This window comes from Mobula hypostoma, chromosome 3, assembly GCF_963921235.1.
Source record: "Mobula hypostoma chromosome 3, sMobHyp1.1, whole genome shotgun sequence".
NCBI lineage: Eukaryota > Metazoa > Chordata > Chondrichthyes > Myliobatiformes > Myliobatidae > Mobula > Mobula hypostoma.
In genome coordinates this window covers 187,334,552-187,353,818 of record NC_086099.1, presented here as the reverse complement: position 1 = coordinate 187,353,818, position 19,267 = coordinate 187,334,552, and the positions used below count along the sequence as shown (strand labels likewise).

General features: G+C 41.1%; 1 protein-coding gene across 1 annotated transcript in view; it reads right to left on the bottom strand.

The window, feature by feature from the left end:
* The window catches only part of gpr158a (G protein-coupled receptor 158a), a 609,794-nt gene that overhangs the window by 208,789 nt on the left and 381,738 nt on the right, over nucleotides 1-19,267 (bottom strand). The window contains exon 4 of the mRNA XM_063044263.1: nucleotides 6,528-6,736. Within this exon, the coding sequence (XP_062900333.1) occupies nucleotides 6,528-6,736 (209 nt within the window). The remainder of the gene's footprint in view (nucleotides 1-6,527; nucleotides 6,737-19,267) is intronic.

The following is a 19,267-nucleotide window of genomic DNA, read 5'->3' as shown; positions in this document are numbered from 1 at the left end:
AGGCTTCATGAATAGGGGGATTGAGTTCAAGAGTAGAGAGGTCCTGTTGCAACTCTACAAATCTCTTGTGAGACCACACTTAGGGGTATTGTGTTCAGTTCTGGTCGCCTTATTATAGGAAGGATGTGGAAGCTATGGAGAGGGTGCAGAGGATATTTACCAGGATGTTGCCTGGATTGGAAAACAAGTCTTATGAGGCAAGGTTAGCAGAGCTGGGACTTTTCTCTTTAGAGCATAGAAGGATGAGAGGGGACTTGATAGAGGTCTACAAGATTATGAGAGGCATAGATAGGGTGGATAGCCAGTACCTGTTTCCCAGAGCACCAGAGGGCATATGTACAAAGTTAAGGGAAGGAAGTTTAGGGGAGACATCAGGGGTAAGTTCTGTACACAAAGGGTTGTGGGTGCCTGGAATGACTTGCCAAGGATGGTGGTGGAGGCTAAAACATTGGGGGTATTTAAGAGCCCCTTGGACAGGCACATGGATGAAAGAAAAATAGAGGGTTACGGGGTAGTGTGGGTTTAGCACATATTTTTTAAGGAATATATGGGTCGGCACAGCATTGAGGGTCGAAGGGCCTGTACTGTGCTGTAGTATTCTAGTGTCTAGTGTCTAGGAGAAGATTACTAAGGCCTAACAGAGATTTTTAAACCTTTACTGGTCACAGGTGACGTGCCAGAAAAATTAGGAAAAAAATGTGACTTGTTCAGTCTAGAAAGGTAGTAGGGTTGAGCCAGGTAATGTTAAGCCTGTGAATCTAACATCAATGGTTGGGAAGTTATTGTAAAAAAAATCTGACATATAACTCCATCCACACTTCGAAGCACAGGAATTAATTGAAGAATTATTTTGTATTTTCTCTCTATTTAGGAGATAACCAACCCTTTCATTTCATCTAATTAAAGATGTCCTCATGGCCTTGTTAGGGGAAGATCATATGTGATAAATGTGATTGGATTTTGATTGAATTGTTTGAAGAGATGTCAAAATATATTGAAGAGGAAAGATGGATAGGTGATGTTGTGTACATGGATTTCATTAAGGTCTTTGACCAAGTCACACAAAAGAAACTGTTCAAAATGGTGACAGCCCAAATTGGCAAAATAGTTCCAAAATTGGCTTGGTAAAAGAAGACAGAGTGTGATGGTGTAAGGTTGTATTTACTGAAACCCTCATGTTTTGTTATATATGGTATATTACCAATTTTAGTATGAATGGAAAAAGTGTGATTAGTAACTTTGCAGATGATTGGCAATGAGGTGAATAGTCAATTGTTACAGGAAGATATTGATCAGTTGGCAAACTGAGCTGATGGAATTTAATCCTGATTAGTGTGAGGCAATAACATAGTAAGAGGATTAATGAAGCTAGGACGGAAACAGTGAATAGAAGAGCCAAGGGAGGACTGAGAAATAGAGGGACCTCAAGTGTACAGGGATCATTGAAGGTGGGAGTGCAGGTGGATCAGGTGGTGAAAGGGCATACGAGATACTAGCCTTCTTTAGCTAGGGCATGGAATATAAGATAGAGTAGGTTATTACATGGCTTAATTAATAAATTGTTAGGCCATAGCTGAAGTATTGTGTGCATTTCTGGTTGCAATTTTAAAGAAAGGATGTGGTTGCATTGGAGAAAATGCAAAGGAGATTCACCAGGAATATTGTCATTTCAGATAAGAGGAGAAATCAGATAAGCCGGGTTTGTTTTTCTTGGAGCAGGGAATGCTGAGGGAGATCCTCAGAAAATTATACAAAATTATGGGGTATAGGTAAGGTAGATAATAGGAAACTTTTGCTCATGGCAGAGGCATCTAAAACTAGAGAGCACAGGGTAAGGAGTAAAATATCAAGCGGATCTCAGAATGAGCATTTTCATGCAGAGGGCGGTTGACATCTGGATTTCACTGCCTGAGGCAGGTATTCTTACAACTTTTAAGAAACATGATCACTTAAGTTGCTAAGGCATTGAAAATTATGGATTGGGGTAGGTAATTTTGAGGAAGTAGGGAGGCTACAGAAGAAAGGCAGGTTAAGAGAATGGGCAAAGAAATGGCAGATGGAATATAGTGTTGGGAAGTGAAAGGGCTGACTCTTTTCTAAATGGAGAGAAAATACAAAAAAAACTGAGGTACAAAGAAACTTGGGAGTCCTTGTGCAGGACTCTCTAAAGGTTAATTTGCAGGTTGAGCCTGTGGTGAGGAAGGCAAATGTGATGTTAGCATTCATTTCAAGAGGACTAGAATATAAAAGCAAGGATGTAATGTTGAGACTTTGTAAAGTACTGGTGAAGCTCCACTTGAAGTATTGTGAGTAGTTTTGGGCCCCTTAATTTGGAAAGGACTTCGCAAAAATGATTTCAGGATGGAATGGTCTGTCATATGAAGACTGTTTCATGCCTCTGGGCCAGTGTTCACTGGAATTCGGAAGAATGAGGGGTGACCTCATTGAAACCCATCGAATGGTGAAAGGCCTTGATAGATTGGATGTGGAGAGGATGCCTCCTGTGATGGGACAGACTAAGACCAAAGTGCACAGCCTCAGAATAGAGGGGCATTCTTTTAGAATGGAGATGAGGAGGCATTTCTTTCGCCAGAGAGTGGTGAATCCGTGGAATTCTTTGCCACAGCTGTGGAGGCCAAGATATTATGTAACTTTAAGGCAGAAGCTGATATATTCTTAATTGGTCATTACATGAAGGGATACAGGGAGAAGGCAGGACATTGAGGGTGAGAGGAAAATTGGCTCAGCCATGATGAAATGGTGAAGCAGACTTGATGGGCCAGATGGCCTCATTATGCTCCTACATCTTATGGTCTCATGCTGTTATATGTGCTTAAGACTTTTGCATTGTACTTTATTTGTCAATGTGGAGCAGGGGCAGAGTTTGTAAATCTGGCGGGAGCAAATGATGTTAGGTATGATGAGGGTGGAGCGCCACGGGAGGAATGTGGGACAGGTGGCAGAGAAGGAATGCCAGGGCGGTGGCGTTGGTGGCATGTAGACGTACCCAGCCCTGTGACACAAGACAAGGTCATTTGATTCCAAACAACTGGTTTATTGATCATTATAGAATGCATCTCTGGTGCTTTCCGCTCCCTCCCCTTTCCCTTCCTCTTTTCCCAACATAATTCCCCTCTCCCTGCCTCCTTTCACCCTCAGTCCACAATAGAGACTCAGAATAAGGTTTATCATCACTCACATATGTCATGATTTTTTTTTGGAGCAGTACAGTGCAATATATAAAATTTCTACAGTTTTGTGCAAAATTCTTAGGCACTATATATATATATATATATGATTTATTTATTTATTTGTCTAAGACTTTTGCACACCTGCTTGTTAATCTAAACAGCCAATCATGTGGCAGTAACTCACTGCATTAAAACATGATCAAGAGGTTCAATTATTGTTCAGATCAAACATCAGAGTAGGTAAGAAATGTGATCTAGGTGACTTTGTTTGTGGAATAATTGTTGGTGCCAGACGGGGTGGTTTGAGTTTCTCTGAATCTGCTGATCGCTTGGGATTTTCAAGCACAACAGTCTCAAGAGCTTAGACGGAATGGTGTGAAAAACACGAATAATGTCTTCTTAATGAGAGCAGTCAGAAGAGAATGTCCAGACTGGTTCAAGCTGACAGGAAGGCACCAAATAACTATGTTTCAACAGTGATGTACAGAAGAGCTTCTCTGAGCACACAACGTGTCAAAACCTGACGTGGATGGGCTACAGCAACAGAAAACCACACTGGGTTCCCCCCCTGCACCTAATGAAATGGCCAGTAAGTTTAAATAGATACATGAACTCTTCTGACTCACTGTTTAGAGAGGAATTTCCAAGGCTAGGCAGAATGACTGAAATCAGGAATAATCAAGAAACCAGAATAGGAAGAGCAGAGATGGTTGTAATGCTTAAGTAATGCTCTGTAAAGTTTCACTGCTAATATAATGGTTCTCTGTAAGGTTTCACTGCTAATGTAATGGTTTCTCTGCAGCAGAAGTGTTTGGGTTATGACTAGAGATAATGGGGGCTTTGGAGTGTGCAATGAGGGGAGTGTGCCTTTCTTGTGTGTCTGAGAGGAGGTGTTTGTGTTCTTTTTGTTGGTGAGAGATGAGGAGAGATGACGTGAGATGAGTGATCTGGTAGACCGCGGGATGGAGTGGCCTTGGAGTGAGGGTCCGGGAGTTGATGACGCTCAGAGAAAGTCGATGGGGAACTAATGGATGGAAAACCATGAGCTCCAACGTGTACGATAGACTGTTTCAGTAAAATGGGCCTCTTTTCTTTTTGTTTCTTTACTAACCGTATAGTCAAATTAAGAATTATAAAGCTCAGTTGTTTAATTGCATATGGTGTACTGACTGATATTTCATGCTGCTGAGTTGTAACAGGGGAACACATCACATAGCATCCACACAAACAAGATTTCATAAGTTTGGTGGAGACTGTCTTCCCCTAGACTAACACTACCAGCCAAATATGAGGATTACACTTATTTAAATGTATCTGTATATGGAATATTGCCAAAGAAGATTTTTCAACCCACAAATGAGAATTTTAATAGGATTAAGAAGAAAATCACATCATGATGATTCTTGACAAGGAAAGGAATGCACAAAAAATAAACTATGCAACAACATGACTGTTAAAAAATATAAAACCAAACTGCACAACATTCAATCAAATATTATATTCCCATCTCAAAGGCAAGAAGTGGTCAACAGGTCAACTGTTCAGCATGCCATGCTTCTGATCTTAGCAAGAAATCCCAGACACTTTGGGTTATTGTCAAGATAACCAGCAGAGTATCAGGTGAACACACACAAAATGCTGGAGAAACTCAGCAGGCCAGGCAGCCTCTATGGAAAAGAATACAGTCGAAGTTTCAGGCTGTGTAGTTGGGCAGGACTTCCAAAGGGTCTTGGCCTGAAACGTCGACTGTACTCTTTTCCATAGAGGCTGCCTGGCCTACTGAGCCCCCAGGCATTTTGTGTGTGTTGCTTGGATTTCCAACATCTGCAGATTTTTGCTTGTTTGTGAGTATCAGGTGTGATCAACATAATACTTGTAGTCCTATACATGAAAAATTCTGCAGTTGCTGGAGATCCAAAGCAATACACACAAAATGATAAAGGAACTCAGCAGGTCCTATGTTTCAACTTCAAAAGATCAGCTCTGCATTTTTTTTTAGGTATGTCCCTTGCATGCCTTTTCAGACTTCTCTCTGAATTCTGGCTTGATATTGATGGCGGAGTGAGGCATATTCCAGGGCACAAGGTTTCTGATTGTGAGGGTGGACAGATCCACTGCCGTGCTAATACTTCCTGATCTGTTCTGAAGCTTCCCCAATTTGCCATGGTGGTTACACCGCAGCTGATAATCAAGGGGTTCATTAAATCTCAGGCATGTAGCAACAGAAACGCTGAGGCAGAGAGTGAGAGAACATGGTGCATTAGATGTTTTGACTTTCCAAGTGGGCCTGCAACTGGAAGTATAATCCTAAAATGGATCCAGTCTCAACGATCATAGTAGCAATGGTGAAATCATGATGATTTAACTTAAATGGATCCAGGGTCACTTATTTGTCATAAGACCTAACTCTATTAATGGCAGTGGTTGAAACTCCCACTCTGCCTGGTTTCTGCCAAACACAATATTATAATGGAAGCTGCAATTCCCTCCACTTTTTTTGCTTATCTTTTTAATTCAGTCATTCTTTCCGAGAGAACTCCACAGTTCAGGGTAACTCACTGATTTGCATTATCATATGCATCTCCAGCTTAAGGATGCATTGCTGTAGGCAGTGGAAGGTGGATCCTTCATCTGTTCTTAAAGCACTCAGTTAATTCAGGGGCCACTGCCTCTGCATCCTGCACTTTTATTCATACCTGATTAATTGCACATTTAACTGTCCAACAATTGTTTGATGCTGTCAGGAAAGGTTTCACACTCAAATTCAGTATTACCCACACACAACCTTTCCGTGACCTTGGTGAGGCACGGCTGACAGCTGGAAGACCAGGAGCAGAACTAAAATATCAGTGGACTCTGTAATTTGTAGATTTTTTCTCAGTTTACCTCTTTTTATATGCATTTATATGAGCAAATAACAAGCTCCAGAGAGATCTATTTTTACACATTTGCTAATTATGACCCTTGATTCACCCTGCACGGAACCCATGTGGCTGGCATCCATTCTATCAATCTGCCATGTGGACTCAGCTGAAAAAGATCACTAATGCAATTTTCTAGTTTACTGCTCATTAAAACAATCCACTAGTACTGCACTAGGAAGCTGTTCCTCTGCTAAATAAAAAGTTGTTACTAAATATATTCCTGACAATAACAAATGGATGGGGTTGTCTCCCAGAGAGAAAAATATACCTGATACTTCCTACAAGTTGAGCAGCAAGAGCTGAGTAAACATCCTTCCCTCAGCAAACATTGTTACATAACAATCCAGCAAAAGAATTCAAAGTAAAGCATGAAGCTGCAGCACAAACACATAATCGAGGAGTCTACATTTACCTTACACCTGCGGAAGTGGTAGACTACCAGCATAGCAATGAAATCCAGTAACATGCAGAAAGCTTGGAATGCGATGATGGCAATGCGCAAGTGCTTGTCTTCCTCCGCATGGCAGGGACTGTCATCCTGACATGAGCTGCACCCGTTCCTACAAGGAAGGCACTCGTACACACTTCCATGCTGGCCAATGGAGTTCTCTTTAAACTTGCCTGAAAAATACAATGCAAACTTTTAGGCCTTAAAGAGAAGTTGATGTTCTGAGAAAGTTCCAAGGCATAAATTAGAACCATATCTAATTTGATGTATTTTTAATCTATTCAGAATGTTCCTAGTAGAGTCCTGAATGAACAGTATGATAAAGTAGCCCTTGTATGTTTGCTTGGCGCTAAACCATATGATATTGTGGGTACCGTACCCTCAGCACGGAAGGGTTACCCTTTATACTGGGTTATCAGCTGCCTACAAGATGGCCAGAAAGATACAGAAGAATTGAATTTCTAGGTCAGAATGTGTTGTAAGACTCAAGCAGTCCTTACATGAGAAAGTAATACAAAAACAATTGTTTGTAAAATAAGAAATGATTAAGAAAAAGCAATTTGTTTGAAGCCAGTTCATTTTTTTTCTCAATAATCTGACATGGCAATGTAAAACTTTGTGATTCATGATAGGGCCACTACACAGCTGATAGATTACAAAAACCAGAAAGTATAAAATGGAAGACTTAGTGGGCAGAATTGACTTGAGTGAGAGCTTTGAAGAGGCCTTCCGGCCACTGGGAGTCTTATCTTGTCCCAGTCATACAGTACACATATGTCTATTGAACTGCAGAATTGTAAGATGAGGTGGAATCAGATGTTAGCATGTCTCCATCCCCACTCCACTGGAGGATTCACCATTACGCCCAGCAATAAAATAGTGACATGTTGAGGAAAGGGACTTGATGCACATTGCATCAGTGTTTATTTCATGCCAAGGCTGAAACCCCTCTGACAAAGATACTTATTTGAACTATTTTGGTTTAACTCTTTATTTGTAATTTGAAGTGTTTTGATTAAATTCATTAGTTTTATTTTCATTGTTTCAATAAGGCTTTTTTTTTATAACCTTTTAAAATCTATTTAAATGATTTTAAAATGTTCCCAACAGAGAATGTTAAGTAGGTTTGTAGAGTCATAGTTTTATAGTTGACAATGGTTAGGAGTAAATGGCTGCCAGAGTGTTCCAGGATCAGTAGTTGCAAAGCTTAGGACAAGGTCTAATTTGATTAAAGAACTTGCACAGAAATGCATGCACAATGTTTAATTTGATACAGTATTAGATGCCAACCGTTCAGAGCCACAGTTATGTACTGTTTCATTCATTCTCACCCTGATACTTTGAAAAAACATGGTCATAGTATGGCAATCAATTTCCCATGATGCAACATCATCTCCCTTTGCTAGTTCATTTATGCTGTACACAGAATTCTCCTATCCAGAAACTAAGCTGCACATATTATTTATTTTCATCATATGTTTGTGGTCCTTCGAATGTCAAAGAACAAAGGAATGCTAGAAAATATTATCAGCTTCAATAAATTATTTAGTACTGTGCACAGGATTATAAAGTGGATGATTTTGTCATTCTAAGGTTTGTAATGCATTGGTTTCTAGTGAGCTTCACTAAACAAACTAATTACCATCCAGCTGCACCAATCATCACAATGCTTTTGAAATCGATCAGAGATTGACACAATGGGATACCTTGCTATTTATTTTTTGACAGATCAGATGCCCTTCAGAGTGTGATGAACATATGAAATACCAGTTTTATTCTGTGCATCCAAATTGCATTTGGATAGGCAAACAGCGGAAGAAATTATAGGGAAGTAAACATCAGCCCTGTTATAAAGATATCCCTGGGACCTTACTTTGCCATTTACAACCTGGGTCAGTTCTTAAGTTTCCAGGAATTGACTGTCTTCAAAATTCTCCAACTGATACTCTCAGCATTGAAACACTAAATGATTTGAATTATAAATTCTGGTTAAATGTCAAAGCAGCCTTATAGAACAGGATGGAATTTCATTGGGGGAAAAAATCTCAAAAATAAACATAAAATAAATGCAACATCAGTGTAGATTGTGAACAGAAAGTTTGGATAAATTTGCTTTACCTTTCACCCAGAATTGATAACTAGCATAACTTGTGTAAGATTAAGGACTAAATTACATCAATAACTTTTCTGTTCACAATCTACACACAGTAAGTATTGCACTAGTAATAATAGACAAATGCAGTGCCAGGTACAAATGATAATGTTACAAGATTGGCATTGTATTCTTCTAATCAAAAGTAGATTCCTGGCATCATAAGGTCATGCAATCATCACAAAAACAAGGAGTAAGGTATGCTGAGTTTCGTGGCTCATGCGGTCCTCCTCTCTTGCACTGAGCACTTGCCAAATGGATACTCCAATGCTCAGGATGCCTGGAAACTCTCAGTACTTTGGCACTTGGTGTAACATGCTGCCATTTCTGCTTCATTGAACATCCTGTACCTTGTTGTGTAAGAGGCCACTCACAGCACAGATTCCATCAGGAGACTCAATTGCTTGGAGGGAAGCCATTCACACAGAAGATCACCCCTCCCTCACCCTTATGGCAGCCCTTTGCATGCTGGTCAATGGTTGTGGTTGACAGAAGTGCTTCCCAAATGACCGGCACAGCAAAAGCATGGCAGTCCAACATCTTTCTTGCAAACATTTCCCACTAGCTGACAGCAACCTTTTAAGGACTATATTTTGAGGCCAGAGCTATGAAGAAAGGTGCTACTAACGTAGGAGACCTGACACCTTATGCTTGTTGTTCAGAGCATGCTACATAGAGAAACCCCTTATCTCTGTGTTGGAATTGATGCTACTGAATTCCACATACTTTAAAAAAGAGCTTTTTTGCATTAGTATTGGTTCATTATTGTTACATGTGTGAAGCTTGTTTTCCATAATATTCTTACCAATCAAATCATTACAAGCATTGAACTAGAATAAGGTAAAATAATATCAATGCAGAATAAAGTGTAAAAGCTGCCAGAAAAGTGAAGTGCAGGTGAACAATAAAGTGCAAGATTATAACAAGGTAGATTGTGAGGCCAAGATTCTATCTTATTGTGCCAGAGGTCTGTTCAGGAGTCCGATAATAGTGTGATAGAAGCTGTTCTTGAACCTGGTGGAATTTTACTTTCAGGGTTTTGTATCTTCTGTCTGATGGGATAGGGAAGAAGGGAGAATGTCCAGGGTTCATGGGGTCTTTGATTATGGTGGCCGCTTTACTGAGGCAGTGAGAAGTATAGACAGAGCCCATAGAGTCAAGGCTGGTTCCTGTGATGTGCTGAACTATATCCACATTGCAACAACATTAGGCTGTTTCTAATGCAATTTTAATGCTACAAACAAGGTGCAGATGAATTTTTAAACCGACGTTTCTGGAAGAAGTCTTCAGAGTCTTTTCTCCATCACCTGGACCTCCAAGATTCAGTTCCCTGTGTGTAAGGTATGGTTTCTCAATGCTTTTGAGGCCCCTTAAAGTTTCTTCCCTTTTCTCTACGCACAATGCTCCCAGTTTACAATGCAGAGCTCAGCATTCCTTGCAACAATCAGATGGGAATCCCCAATCACAAAAGGGAAGATGTGATAGTGAAGGTAACCTCTATTTTTCAATAGTTTGGGTGATTCAACAATAAAATAGATGCAGAAGCATGAAAATGACTGAGAGGAAAGACCTTGAAGAGTGAAACTGAATAAATATATAAGATGCATCTTGAGTAGAACATACAGAGAATGTATTACTTTGACAACAATATAGTCTATTGTATTTGAGAAAGTTTTTCTTAAGGATCAAAATCCCTAATTTCTAAAGTTGACTCAGTCTGATTCGACCTGTATCATAATTACAGAATATTCTTACTGTTCATTGACTTTTACATTGCAGCAGCCTACAGCTTTTTGCTCAACCTTCATGGAATAGCCTTTGTTTAGGATTGTTCCCACCAGATATGAATGATGTGACAGTGGAAGCTTACTCTAACGTCTTAGTCTTATAAAGCTTGATTTCAGTCATTCTCAAAGGCTTCATATCTTCCTGATGAACACACCTGTCCTTTGATAAATCAATAAGTGAGAATCGGCTTATTAGCTCATTTCTCTATTTGTCTTTGACAGGTACATGTATTGCAAATGTTTAGAGTGATATGGGCCAAACGCAGGCAAATGAGACTAGCTCAGATGGGGACCCTGGTCAGGATGGACAGGGTTTGTTTCCCTGCTGTATTATTCTATAACTCTCTCTCTCATTTTATTTGAATTTTTTGGACTAATCTGCTAAAAGATGGGGACTAAAAGTTGTCTCCAGTTTTCCTATAAACTAAAACCTCAGGGAAAAATTCCTAGATTTGGGTGTGTTCAGAGAGATAGGACTGATAAGAGAAGTTCACACTTCACCACTCAAACCACTCTAGTTGATGCAATTAATTTGCAATACAAACTAAACGGTAACCACTCGAAATAGCTCCCATATACTGTATATGTGGTAATTAATTATAGACTTCTGGGAATCGGAAATACTGAGCATCTCCTATGAATGAACAAATAGCACAGTGTACTTGTTTGTGTGGAAAAGTAAACTCTCCAGAGCAGAAGATATTTAGGAAGTAATTGCTTTTCAACATCAGAAAATCCATTAATGGGCTATGAACCTATTAACTAACCCTGTTTGAAGGTAGGCAGCATGTTTAGGTCTTCCACCATTGCTCCTTCCTATCTTTAATCAGGTTCAGCCACTGAATCCAACAATTTTACTTTTTCAAATGTTGAGTATTTCTGCCAATCCCTGTTTCATACAATTCTGGCATTTTAATTTCACAAGGTGTTAATGGACAACACTGCACCAGCTCATGATTTGGTAACAAGCGAATGGTCACATTAAATAAAGTAATTTTAAATAGAAAAAAAGTGCACATAAAGAGTGATGAATTCATCATGAAGACTGCAGTGCTTCTCCTAATCAGGGTGATGGTAATTTACCCAGAATAATGAAACGGGTGAAGGATAGTTAATTGTACATTGGGGAGGAATTTTCAATTACTACTTTCTAATGGTATTTAAGCAGTATCATGGATCACAACTGTCTGTGAAAGTCATTTATGGAGCACGAACTTAAGTTCCAAAGTTTTCAAAGTGCAATCAAACTTCCTTGTGTAATGCTATGATTTAGCTTTTAGATCCTTGCAGCAACCTCTTAAAGAGGTATACTGCTGTAGGTGACTAAGGGGAAGTGATGTTACTCCATGAGTGGCTGCTACAGAGATGCAAGGCAGGTGGGAGAGCACTCCCATAGGATTGGAGAGCCATGGACAAGCTAGTGACAATCTGTGCCTGCAGAAAGTGCAAGCTAGTCATGAAGACCATACAACAATGCAACTATATTTTGTAGGGATATCTCACGGACTTCATGGGTACACTTTGAAGATACCTGCAATGCTGAGGTAAATCCCAGGATGCGCTGGGATATTTCATCAACGATGTAACCTGGGGTCAACGGATGTTTCAGGTCTTTCAACGTAAGACACCCTCACCCAGGCAATGCAGCCATCAGGCCCTGGCTTGTGACCCAGAACACTGGAGCAAAGGTCGCACCTCTTGATCCACAGCCATCTGGAGGCTTATTCAGCAGTTTGCGATGGTCCTGATGGCCCTTTTCTTTGCCGACTTTGAAATGCCAAGGAGCAAACAGGTTCCGCTCAGTGAGCAGCCCGTAAAACCTCTGCACTCCACCTCTATAGGCTGGCATTGTGCCCTACACCCCTGTCCCTGGTACTGGTCTACCAGCTCCTGGCATTTGGCTTTCCAACGTTCAAATGCCCCCTCATTCCAGCCTTCTAAAGGAACTGTCAGCTCCACCATGACCACCTGCTTTGAGGTTTCTGACAAAATGACCATGTCTGGCCTCAGGGATGTTGATGCGATTAAGTCAGGGATTTTAATTGCTTGGCAAAATTGACTTTCAGTTGCAGTCAAACGCAAAAAATACCTGCCTATCCTGCTCCCCTGAGCTTATGGAAAGATAAATAACATTTTCTCACCTTTTGTAAGGGGTTTGTATGACCTCCTCAAAGAAGTAGAGTGCAGCATGGAAAGGTATTTATGCTAGTTAGCTGAGACTAACCACTACCTTGTCCTCATCTAACAGAACAGTCATGGCACAAGTGTGAAATTGTATTTTAGGTCACAAAATTCCACAGATTTGGCGGGAAAGTTTAATAGAGCTGATAGGGAGGGTTTAAACTAATTTGGCCGGGGGATGAGAACCAGAATGATAGAGCGGAGGAAGGGGAAAACAGAAATAAATCTAAGATAGTGAACAGTAAAGATGTCAGGAAAGACAGGCAGGTGATGGGCCAAATTTGTAGACATTGGGCTGAGTTGCAGTGCAATAAAGTTGCAGTGCAATAAAGTTGCCGTGAAATCAAAGCGAAAAGTACCAAACACTGGTCTTAAGTTGTTATACTTGAATGCACACAGCATAAGGAATAAGGTGGATGATATTGCCGTACAGCTACAGATTAGCAGGTATGATATAGTGGCCATCACTGAGACATGGCTAAAGGATGCATGTCTCTAGGAGTTGAACGTCCAAGGATACACGGTGTATCGGAAGGACAGGAAGGTAGGCAAAGGTGGAGGCGTGGCTTTATTGGTAAGAAATGATATCAAATCATTAGAAAGAGGTGATTTAGGATCGGAAGGTGCAGAATCTTTATGGGTTGCGCTAAGAAATCGCAGGGGTAAAAGGACCCTGATGGCAGTTATTTATAGGCCTCCAAACAGCTGCAATGATGTGGACTACAAATTACAACAGGAAATAGAAAAAGCTTGTCAGAAGGGCAGTGTTATGATAATTGTGGGGGATTTTAACATGCGAGTGGATTGGGAATATCAGGTCGGCACTGGATCTCAAGAGAAAGAATTTGTGGAATGTCTGCGAGATGGCTTTTTAGAACAGCTTGTTGTTGAGCCCACTAGGGGATCGGCTGTACTGGATTGGGTATTGTGTAATGAACTGGAGGTGATTAGAGAGATTGAGGTGAAGGAACTCTTAGGAGACAGTGATCATAACATGCTTGAGTTCACTCTGAACTTTGAAAAAGAGAAGCCGAAATCTGATGTGTCGGTATTTCAGTGGAGTAAAGGAAATTACAGTGGCATGAGAGAGGAACTGGCCAAAGTTGACTGGAAAGGGACACTGGCGGGAAAGACGACACAGCAGCAGTAGCTGGAGTTTATGCGAGAAATGAGGAACGTGCAAGAGAGGTATATTCCAAAAAAGAAGAAATTTTCGAATGGAAAAAGGATGCAACCGTGGTTGACAAGAGAAGTCAAAGCCAAAGTCAAAGCAAAGGAGAGGGTACACAAGGAAGCAAAAATTAGTGGGAAGACAGAGGATTGGGAAGTTTTTAAAAGCTTACAAAAGGAAAATAAGAAGGTCATTAAGAGGGAAAAGATTAACTATGAAAGGAAGCTAGCAAATAATTTCAAAAAGGATACTAAAAGCTTTATCAAGTATATAAAGAGTAAAAGACAGGTGAGAGTAGATATAGGACCGATAGAAAATGATGCTGGAAAAATTGTAATGGGAGATAAGGAGATGGCGGAGGAACTGAACGAGTATTTTGCATCAGTCTTCACTGAGGAAGACATCAGCAGTATACTGGACACTCAACGGTGGCAGGGAAGAGAAGTGTGCGCAGTCACAATTACGACAGAGAAAGTACTTAGGAAGCTGAATAGCGTAAGGGTAGATAAATCTCCCGGACCAGATGGAATGCACACTTGTGTTCTGAAGGAAGTAGCTGTGGAGATTGCGGAGGCATTAGCGATGATCTTTCAAAAGTCGATAGATTCTGGCATGGTTCCGGAGGACTGGAAGATTGCAAATGTCACTCGGCTATTTAAGAAGGGGGCAAGGAAGCAAAAAGGAAGTTATAAACCTGTTAGCTTGACATCGGTGGTTGGGAAGTTGTTGGAGTCGATTGTCAAGGATGAGGTTACAGAGTACCTGGAGGCATATGACAAGATAGGCAGAACTCAGCAAGGATTCCTTAAAGGAAAATCCTGCCTGACAAACCTATTACAATTTTTTGAGGAAATTACAAGTAGGCTAGACAAGGGAGATGCAGTGGATGTTGTATATTTGGATATTCAGAAGGTCTTTGACAAGGTGCCACACATGAGGCTACTTAACAAGATAAGAGCCCATGGAATTACGGGAAAGTTACATACATGGATAGAGCATTGGCTGATTGGCAGGAAACAGAGAGTTGGAATAAAAGGATCCTATTCTGGTTGGCTGTCGGTTACCAGTGGTGTTCCACAGGGGTCCATGTTGGGGCCGCTTCTTTTTACATTGTACATCAACGATTTGGATTATGGAACAGTTGGCTTTATGGCTAAGTTTGCTGACAATACAAAGATAGGTGGAGGGGCCGGTAGTGCTGAGGAAACGGAGAGTCTGGAGAGTCTGCAGAGAGACTTGGATAGATTGGGCAAAGAAGTGGCAAATGAAATACAATGTTGGAAAGTGTATGGTTATTCACTTTGGCAGAAGAAATAAATGGGCAGACTATTATTTAAATGGGGAAAGAATTCAAAGTTCTGAGATGCAACGGGACCTGGGAGTCCTCGTACAGGATACCCTTAAGGTTAACCTCCAGGTTGAGTCAGTGGTGAAGAAGGCGAATGCAATGTTGCCATTCATTTCTAGAGGAATAGAGTATAGGAGCAGGGATATGATGCTGAGGCTCTATAAGGTGCTGGTGAGACCTCACTTGGAGTACTGTGGGCAAGTTTTGGTCTCCTTATTTAAGAAAGGATGTGCTGACGTTGGAGAGAGTACAGAGAAGATTCACTAGAATGATTCCAGGAAAGAGAGGGTTAACATATGAGGAACGTTTGTCCGCTCTTGGACTGTATTCCTTGGAGTTTAGAAGAATGAGGGGAGACCTCATAGAAACATTTCGAATGTTGAAAGGCATGGACAGAGTGGATGTGGCAAAGTTTTTTCCCATGATGGGGGAGTCTAGTACGAGAGGGCATGACTTAAGGATTGAAGGGCGCCCATTCAGAACAGAAATGAGAAGAAATTTTTTTAGTCGGAGGGTGATGAATCTATGGAATTTGTTGCCACGGGCAGCAGTGGAGGCCAATTCATTGGGTGTATTTAAGGCAGAGATTGATAGGTATCTGAGTAGCCAGGGCATCAAAGGTTATGGTGAAAAGGCGGGGGAGTGGGACTAAATGGGAGAATGGATCAGCTCATGATAAAATGGTGGAGAAGACTCGATGGGCTGAATGGCCAACTTCTGCTCCTTTGTCTTATGGTCTTATGGTCTTATCTCAGTAAAGAATGCACAGTTCAGTGGGAATATGGGCCCTGTAACTAACAGGGAAAATAAACTTAGTGGAACCTGGCACACTGTATTTTTCTATATTTGAAGACTTCTGCAGAAATTTTACACCAGTAAATGATGCCAGAATGTAAGGAGATGATTTTCTCAATGGATGCTTGCACTCTAGGAATGGGTGCAGTATTGCCCCTGTTCTGGCCTCTCGAGGCACAGTTCATTTCATATGCAGTGTGCTTTGTATGAACATCACTTCCTGTTTTTTATATCTTTTCCTGTGCAGGCTCATTTGGATTTCAATTTGAAGCACACAGTGTAAAGATATCTATCTCCATTCCCTCTTTAATTGCCCTTGAAACAGCAATATCAGTGAGTCTTAAGTTTTGTTAATATTGGCTAACATTTTGTTGATATAGTTTGATGGAAGAGTTATATCGCTTGCTTGGTGTTACTGAGAAGTTTCTAGCTCAGGTGATTTTTTAGCAGGTGTTTAACTCACTGCGTAGCTTTGTATATCCACACTGCGAGGGCAATAGAGTGAAAAGATAACTCATCTTCAAAGGGATTGTCCGTGGACTGCAGATGCACCTGATTGTCATACATGACAGCGTCAGCTTCCCACGTGAGCAACGTCAATCACCAAGGCCTGAAAGTGATGTCAGAATGTGGTGCTTCGATTGCACTGTCATCAAATCCTAAAGACGCATGTCAGATGTAGCTGACAAGATTCCCCAACTTGACTCTTCTGCTGAAGTTCTGCTGTTGCTTGGCAGAGACATTATCCATGTACATTAAGTACGTGAAGAACGCAATGGTTGCCACAATGTACCTGATGCCCAATGACTGGAACTGAGTTGGGTCATTGTGGGTGAAGTCGATCGTTCTCATCAGCCCATTGTCAGCACATTTAAGGCTAATGTCTTGGAGAACAGTTGGCCAAGTCACCTGTGACAGTAGAATTTATATGTAAAAGAAGTAAGTAAACCAATCCCATTGACATACTTACCTCTGCTCAACCAAGTTTAGGCAATCTGGTCTTCTATCACTCAGAAGAATACTATAAGCTGGCACCTTCCATTGATAATGAGGACTTCCTTTGAAGTATGAACAAAGAGTTTAGCAAAGACGAGTCAAACAGTTGAGTAATTCCTCCTCCTTTTCGCTTCATGACAACTCCTAACACGTAACATAGAACAGGCCCTCAGTCGACTCATGTCCCTCAGTCAAATATTGAGAAGGAAACCAGTAATGAAAGATCGTGATATGGAATTCATTGGAGAAAACTCTTCAGGAATATCCTTGCTGAGGTAGCACTTCCACCAGATACCAACAAAGGAAACTGGTATTTGCCCAACTTTGGTGTTTACCAGCCCCAGAAACCTGAACAAATATGAATTATCTTTGAATCAAGTATCCAGTTCAAAAGGTGTATCACTGAACAGTGTGCTCCTGTGGGTTCAGATCTCAATATGGTCTGCTCAGGATCCTCATGTGCTTCAGAACTAAGTTCACCGCAGTGATGGCAGACATCAAAGAAATGTTCCACAACTTACCAGTGAGAGGGGATTGTTGAGACTACCTCAGATTCGTGTGGTTTTGTGATGACAAGCTAGACAATGAGATTGTGGAGTACTACATGGTACCCATGTATTTGGTAGCTGTCCCTCACCAGCTATGGCATTCTATGTGTTTCAGTGGACAGCTATCGTGGGAGAGAAGAAATTCAGAACCGAAGCACCGAGATACATAGAAACACATTTCATTGTTGAGAGTCTTAAATCATTTGCAAGTGCAGAAGCTGTCAACATGCAGAAAGTATTGCAAGACACGTTGGCACAGGTTAATCTAAGACTGCATAACTGCATCCAACCGCAAGACTGCATCCAACAGTGATCCAACATGCAATGCTTCCCATCTGATACCTGGCCAAAGGGCTACATGTGCGATGGGGAGTATATTGACTGGCTGCATCATGGCCTGGAATGGAATTGCCAATGCCCTTGAACAGAAAAGCCTACAAAAAGTAGTGGATACAGCCCAGTCCAGCACGGGTAAAGCCCTTCCCACCACTGAACACATTCACATGAAGCACTGTCGTAGGAAAGAGCTTCCACCATCAAGGACCCTCACTATCCTGGCCAAACTCGCTTCTCACTGTTGCCATCAGGAAGGAGGCACAAGAGTCTCAGGATGCATACCACAAGGTTCAGCAACAGTTACGACTCCTCCACCACCATGCTCTTGAATCAGAGGGGATAATATACTCAACTTCACTCACATCATCATTGAATTGTTCCCACAACCTATGGACTCACTTTTATGGACTCAGCATCTCATATTCTCAATATTTATTTTATTATTATTATTAATATTTTTCTTTCTTTTTGTTTTTGCACAGTTTGTTGTTTCTGCACTTTGTTTGTCCGTCCTGTTGGGTGTGGTCTCTCATGGATTCTATTGTACTATGAATGGCCACAGGAAAATGAACCTCAGGGTTGTATATGGTGACGTCTATGTACTTCGTTAATAAATTGACTTTGAACTTTGAATCTTGATCTTAGACAGGGCCTCCCTCCTATGTAATGCAGTCTGAGCCTTGGATGGGTCTCGTTACTCTCCAAGTCACTGATACCAAAAGACCCTTGCTGCATCATTGCAGGCTCTCGACTACCAGCAGCCTATTTGACCTGCTTAGATTTGTTGCTCCATCAGTATCAAGGGATGCCTCATGTTAAAAGAGTTGATGGACACTTATGGATGGGATGCCCCACTCCCGAAAGAGAAACATGAGCAGTGAAATATCAACTAAAGTTATTGCTGCTGTTGCATACTTGAAGGTCACAGACTCTGCTGGATATAGTGAAGTTGAATTCATCCTGGCAAGCCAAACCTTGCTCTCAAACCAGATCTCACCACACCAAGGCTTGAACTCAGTGTTGCTGTTCTAGCAGTTGAGATGATAGAGAAGATAACCGAAGAGCTGGACACAGAGCTAAATGATATCAAGTTCTTCACCGATAGCAAGGTTGTGCTTGGTTATATATTTAATGAAACAAGGAGATTCTACGTTTATGTACACAACAGGATCCAACGTATCGAGTGATCAACTCAAAAGAGCCAATGGAAATATGAAGCTACTGAACTCAAACTGGTTGATCATGCCACAAGAATGTTTGAAGCTTATGGTTAACTGTCCCACCATATCTCGCTGATCCCTACCAGCAACATCATCTAGACTATTTTTTTTCGATGTGAGAATAGTTAAAGGTTGTGTACTAAGACCGGATTCTGAGACTATCCTTCATT